The 7,265-nt window shown below is 40.2% G+C and overlaps 1 protein-coding gene across 1 annotated transcript in view; it reads right to left on the bottom strand.

The window, feature by feature from the left end:
• Window positions 1–5,973: 5,973 nt before the first annotated feature.
• LOC132464947 (synaptotagmin-9-like) overlaps window positions 5,974–7,265 on the bottom strand; it is a 27,465-nt gene continuing 26,173 nt past the window's right edge. The window contains 1 exon segment of the mRNA XM_060061581.1: window positions 5,974–6,149. Within this exon segment, the coding sequence (XP_059917564.1) occupies window positions 6,078–6,149 (72 nt within the window). The 3' untranslated portion in view covers window positions 5,974–6,077.

Genomic DNA, 7,265 nt, shown 5'->3' on the forward strand with positions numbered 1-7,265 from the left:
TCACCGTAGTCCTCCATGTCTCAGCACCGTAGAGTAGGACTGACTTCACATTGCTGTTAAAGATCTTGATCTTTGTTGTGATGGTCAGGTCTTTTGTGCTCCAGATGTTTTTTAGTTGGTGCTACGCAACTCTGGCCTTGCCAATCCTGACTCTCACATCTGCATCTGTTCCACCCTGCTTGTTGACAATGCTGCCAAGGTAGGTGAACTCCTCAATCTCCTCCAGAGCTTCGCCTTCCAGCATGATGGGTGCAGTGTTGAGGTAGGTCCAATATATATTGCTTTAAAAAAGATATATACAGCCTATATATATATTGAGCCTAGGGGGAAGGTTCAATGTATCGCTTAGAGAAATAGATTTAAAAAATCTATACAGCCTATCGATAGATTGAACCATGGGGGGTAGGTTCAATATATATATATATATATATATATATATATATATATATATATATATATATATATATATATATATATATATATATATATATATATATATATATATATGTATATATATGTATATATATATATATATATATATATATAATTTATATGTATATATATATATATATATATAATTTATATGTGTATATATATATATATAATTTATATGTGTATATATATGTATGTATGTATCCTATCGGTATATTGAACCTGGTAGGTTTAATATATCACTTGAAAAAAAATATTGAACATATTAGGTTATATTGAGTTCAATATCTAAAAATCGATACAGCCTATTGATATATTGAGCCTGGGGAGGGTAGGTTCAATATATCGCCTGAAAACAAACATCATGCATCAAAATAATGTATAATATACTGGTATGGTGGTATTGTCTCAACTGCCAAGTCTTTCAAAAATATACAGGTATAACTCTTACTACCGGTATATTGCCCAGCCCTAGCATGCACAACACTATATCGAAATATCAACAATTGGCAACCCCTGCCCAGAACCCCCGCAAAGCCCCTGCAAATCTATACAGACCCATTTTCCATATCCAAATATCGATAGGTTAAATAGATTTATTTAGATAAAAAAAAAAAAATGATCTATATAGGCTTACAGATATATGGAACCCGTCGGGGTAGTTTCCATATATCGCTAGAATTTTTTTTTCTTCTATGTGTTGATATATGGACCCTGGGGGGGTAGGTACCATATATTGCTTGAAAAAAAAAAAATCTATCTATAAAATCTATATATAGATATATGGAACCTACCCCCCAGTTCCATATATATATATATATATATATATATATATATATATATATATATATATATATATATATATATATATATATATATATATATATATATATATATATATATATATATATATATATATATATATATATATATATATATATAGGGGAGAGTGGGGTAAGAAATTGTGGGCCAATTTCTCATGTCTTTGTGTCTTCCAGGTAAGTAACAATAAGACAGAAGTAAAATGAAAACATCTAGCTTTATTTCATGATGTCCCCTGTCAATATAAATTATAACAATGCATCTATGACATAGGTCTGTGAAAATATGGTGTTGTTGCTCTACTTGCCCCATGCCAGGGGTAAATTGACCAATTTACTTTTCCAAATAGTCGTATTTATTTGCTGAAGCCAACTTTCAACAATATAAAACCTGTCAACATTTCGCCACTTCTGGCTGCCCTCTCCATCTCCTTTTTCTTATTTCTTGGCATGATAGCCTTTCTACAATGTTAATAATATGAAAACACCAAATCATTTGTGTAATCCTACATTAAAATGCCACTTTATACATTAGAGACTTAACTTAACTTCAGTGCATCATGGTGCGGTATGTTGAATGACTGCCACAGCTATCTGGCCTTTTTTTGTCCTTTGGCGGCCTCAGGAGTAGGCTTACCCCCAGCCACGTGGGACTCAAAAGCCCGTCCACCTTATCAAAGCATTACTTGGATTTGAACGACGCCCAAAACGGCCCTTTCCTTTTTGGCTTTTGGATTTATGGGCCGATATAAAGGGTGGAAACGCCGCTCATTGTCTGGAAATCGATAGTGTCAATAACAGGACTGACCCTCGGAGGCTCGGATCCAGAACTTATCCGAGAACGACGTGATGTATTGTGTTGTTCACAGGGTCGACAAATTTATGTGTATAGGTTTGAACAAAAAAATCCCTGTAATCCGTCTGCAAAAGCATAACCAGATTACATACAAGCGACAAGCTGTTTTTGTTGACTAAATAGTTGAATATGACAATAATATAATCAAGTAAATCATTGGTAGCATTGTTTGTCTAAAACAATAGAAAGCCTTTTGTAACCAATTCTGCGTGCATTTGGGTCCACCTCTCAACTATAATGTTTCCAGTCCCTCATTGTTGATGTTTATGAATCTTATCACCCTCTAAATCACAAGGCAGCATCGTGCAAGCCAACTTTGAGACAGGAAGACAAGTGGAGAGCTAATGGCATGCCATTAGCATGCAACAATAAAATCAGCGTCCACTCCACTCTGTGTGTGTGGTGTGTGTGTGTGTGTGTGTGTGTGTGTGTGTGTGTGTGTGATGCCCGTGTAAGAATCCCCCTGACAGTGATGCGGTTGCAGACTAAGTGACCTTCTTTGTAACTCTTCCAACTAAGTGCTTCTCAGTATTTGCAAGGCCCCGCACCGCCACACCATTCAGCTGCTTATACTGGGGCACAAAGACACACACGCAAACGCACACACACACAAGTTACTATTCTGAGTTTACAATCAAATTACACCAACAGTAGAACTGCACATCAAGAAACACACAAACACATACGCAGAGTCTTTCTTGACGCTCCGATGATGCAAGCTTTGAAGGCCTGCATTTCTCAGATGAAGAGAGAGAAGCGCGCGAATGCGAAAGCTACTCTGAATGCCTGTAGATCACTCGGCACGCCAAGGTCCTCTTCGCACTTTCCTTGCACTGTTGATTGAATCTGTGTTGTTTACACATACCTTATTTTCCATTTTGCTCCACCGAATAATGTATTCTACCCCTTGTAGTTTCAATCCTTCTGCCTTATAAACAGCCAGCTAAGTAGCCTCCTGGGGTAAGGCTCAGCGGCCTGTTTGGATCTCAATGTGTGCATGCCAGCACATTGGCTCAAAGCGTAATCATATGTAGGACATATTTACATCCAAGAGCCTTTCATCTTGTCCTAAACGAACTCCATCCATACGTAAACAGCATACACACATTGTGCTACACTGGTTCTCTTTTTAACTTATACTCCATCTGTGTTTTGAGTGACCGGATCGTAAGGAGAGAAATTTGGAGATTTATGTGCGTAGGGGTGTGTTTAAATTAACCCAACACTACCCGCCTACACTAGGACAGCAGCGTAGTCAATAATAAGCAAAGTTGATTTTCATGATAGCCCTCAGGACGCTGGCATTTATTATTCATTATTTATTTGTTATTTTTATTTGTATGGCCACCTTGTCTGCCATTTGACACAAATTGATTTTTTTATGATGCAACGAGGACTCATAAGAAATTGTTTTTCGGGTCACGAGTCTTTTGTTGATTTAATAGCATACTTTTTTTTATTTGATTTGATCAGCAATAGTGAAAAATAAACAAGTCAGGCTGATGCTGCATTAAATATCAGATATTTAATAAGCTAAGCTTAATCATGATAGTGTCAAATTATTTTCGAACATCTGACGTAAACATAACTGTGAAAGAAATCTCCCGCAAAGGACGTTTAATAAAATACGTTGTGTTCTCCTCCATAACATATCACCTTTGAGGCTGTACCGCTGACAAAGCCTGCAGACTCTGAACAGAGAGACTAACGTCACTGTAACCGTTGGCTAAGGAGAGCAATTTCCTAACAGAGTTGATCTAATTTGACCACAACTCAACGAAAAGGCTGCCCCTGTAACTTGTAAATGTTTATTAGTACATCAGTTTGACTAGAACTTTACCAAGAAGTGCCTTGATCCCGAAGAGGAAGGAACGTAAAGAGTGTGTTTTGTTTTCTTCCTCATAGTGTTTCTCAAAGGCCTTGTTTATTTTCACTCTCTTGTCAGACATAAGTGTGTGTGTGTGTGTGTGTGTGTGTGTGTGTGTGTGTGTGTGTGTGTGTGTGTGTGTGTGTGTGTGTGTGTGTGTGTGTGTGTGTGTGTGTGTGTGTGTGTGTGTGTGTGTGTGTGTGTGTGTGTGTAAACTAGTCATAACTCAAGGTGTTTTTATGCGAGTGTCAGTCTACTGTAAGTGCTTACAACACAGAGGGCATCTTTTCAATCATTCAATATTCATCCTCCAACACCAAGTGTGTGAATACAAGCTGGCAAATGTTCAACTCTTGCGTCAAATGCATAATTGTTTTTGATGTATGCCACTGTGTGTGTGTAGTCCATTTACCAAACAGTTTGATAGTGTATATTTATACATTTTTATTAATAACATTTGAACAGACACATTTTGCCTAATAGTTTCATTAGCTTTGTGTTAACAATACAATTAGTATTTCACAACCAAGAAAATATTTTCAATGACGACTCTCTCACACACGGCGTTGCATGCATTGTCCCTAAAACGATCAAAAGAAATACCTTTATTCTTCTCATTACTTTGAACAAAAATTCGTATACACTTCCATAAAATCTTGTGTACCTGTTTTACCCTTACATTATACAGGATGTGGCCAAATAACAAGAAGAAACAGAAACAAAGTAACTAGAGCAGTCAAATGAACTAGTGGTTGTGTTTGTCTGTGTGTCTGTGTACCTATGTGTGTGTCCGCGAGCGTGTGTGTGTGTGTTAGTCAAATCGATCCTGTTGATTGCAAACAGGAAATACAAATAACAACTTACAGCGCTATCCTCACTATGCATTTCCACCTCTGGTAGTGCTTCTGTCTAGAGAGCGTGGGGGTATTTTGGGTATCGTCTATAAAGTCCAGATGGTAAAGGCACACATTTTTGGATGCGGTGGCATTTGCTCAAAGCTCCATGTGCTTTAATTTCAGTTGGCTGTTGAATGGAGTCTCTTGGCTTCATTGAAGTAATTCTAATTTCCTCAGGGCATACAGTCAATATTAACCTGCTTACCAACAGGTTAACTGTAAGTTAACTTAAGATAATTGTTATGAGGTTTTATTTGATTGCGGATGTTAACATTATCTTGACCAAAATTGGTTGTTGCTAAGTGTAAGGATTTATCGTACAAACACTGACTATCACATTGAGTATAGCAAAGGGGTCTTCTCCAACCGCCGAAACAAAAGACTCCGTTTTTCACAGTTAACATAGTCGACTACGCCAGTTTTACCTCCACCACTGAAATTTCTCATCATGCATTTGGTAGAAAACCATGTCAACAGTGAAATGAAATGTATTCTGCCTTATAGTGATATATGTGCTACACCTTGAAGTGCCATTTAGTTACATGAATCAGAATGGGGAATGTCCATTTTAATTAGGTTACAAACGTTAGCATAACTACCCCCTTAAGACAAAATTCCTTCAGATACCCCAGAACATAAATCGAATAGGTTACACCGATAGCCTCACTCAATCGCCGGGTTAACATTTTGGTCCATTTTGTACATCAGAGGTAATGACTGAAGTGTTAATAGAGCTCATCAGTTTCGTCCAACATGTTAGTACTATTACTGAATAAGAAAGTTAAAAATGAATATAGTGATACTGTTTTTTATTTTGTGTGGAATGTTTTTAAGTGGTTTTTGGTTGTCATGATACAAGAGGAATATAGAGTAGGAATTGTTCAGCCCGTTGGTTCTAGTGCAGTGTGAAGCTACATTAATGATCGATTAATTAACAGTACAAGGAGACTGCTGCTGCCACAGTAGAAACCAAGCTCTACATTGTATTTTATATCATTCAGTTTAATTATCAGCAGCTATGCTGATCGTTGTTGTCATAGAGATAGTGAGCACACATTTGTTATCACGTGCTGTGTGTGTGTGTGTGTGTGTGTGTGTGTGTGTGTGTGTGTGTGTGTGTGTGTGTGTGTGTGTGTGTGTGTGTGTGTGTGTGTGTGTGTGTGTGTGTGTGTGTGTGTGTGTGTGTGTGTGTGTGTGTGTGTGTTTCAAGGTGAGGGGGGTGCCTTCAGGGAGTTGGTGGATCCTCCTTGACTCCCACCGCCGGTGGTGGCGACCCACTGGTCAGAGAAAAAGAGAGGAGAGAAGGGCAAGACAGAGAGTGTTAAAAACAAAGCCTATTACAGCCATTTATCGTGTCATTGCAATGAACAGCCTTCGACGTTGAACGCCAATACAGCCTGGATCAGGCTGTCTTGGCGTACAACATAATGGGAATATGCGAGACTGCTTCTGGAACTAAGCTGGGCTGTCGGGGGCTGATTAGACACGGGATTCAACTGTCACCTCGGCAGATCTGTAAAGTAGATCTGCTGCTAATTATAATGACATGTCCCAGAGACCACGCGACACACACATACACAAACACACCAGATAGAGAGAGGCCGTTTGAGATCAGAATCATGAGACGCATGATTCAGACCTGTTAGAGCAGGCCAGAATCGACAGGTCTATCCGTCCCCTGACATCATCAGAACGATCCCCTGTGGGCCCTGCATGTTTCTCTTGATCCACCGTCTGCTGTGGTCGTGTTCCCAACAGATTGGGTCCCTCTGCCACCGTCGCCACCAACCATTTATTTGTAAAGTGATTTAAGCCATTCATTGTCTCACTAATAAAATAGTCCACTCACCAACCCAGGGACCTTTTTTGCTTCTGACAGATGTATGAATAGTGATTTGTGCCCAAAGTGAACTGGGATCAACCTACCAGCCTTCCCAGTGGAATGTACCCTCTGGGAGGCTGATCTATCCGTCATACATCTTGGTGGGTGCACAGTCCAGCTTGTGATTTCACAACGGGATTCCAAATGGGTTGTAATAGCGAATCGAAGGTGATGTAGGGGCCCTTAAAAAGATCTGTCTCAACCCTGGGTCTTCCCCCGCCGCCGTCAGTCAGAGGGGGAAGGCTGGCAGAGGGGTGGGGGTCAGGGGACACCACCATGTCCCTCAACTCCCCTCTGACCCGTTCACAAAATGAGACCGAAGCAAACAGGCTCTCCGCTCGGTTCCGCTCTCCTTCCTCTCCCTCCCTCCCCCTCCCTCCCTTCCTCTCCCTCCCTCCCTCCTCTCCCTCTCCCTCCTCCCTCCCTCCCTCCCCCCTCCTCCCTCCCTCCCCCCCTCCCTCCCTCCCTTCCTCCCTCCCTCCCTCCCTTCCTCCCTCCCCCCCTCCCCTTC

The sequence above is a fragment of the Gadus macrocephalus genome, chromosome 9, assembly GCF_031168955.1.
Source record: "Gadus macrocephalus chromosome 9, ASM3116895v1".
Classification (NCBI taxonomy): Eukaryota; Metazoa; Chordata; class Actinopteri; order Gadiformes; family Gadidae; genus Gadus; species Gadus macrocephalus.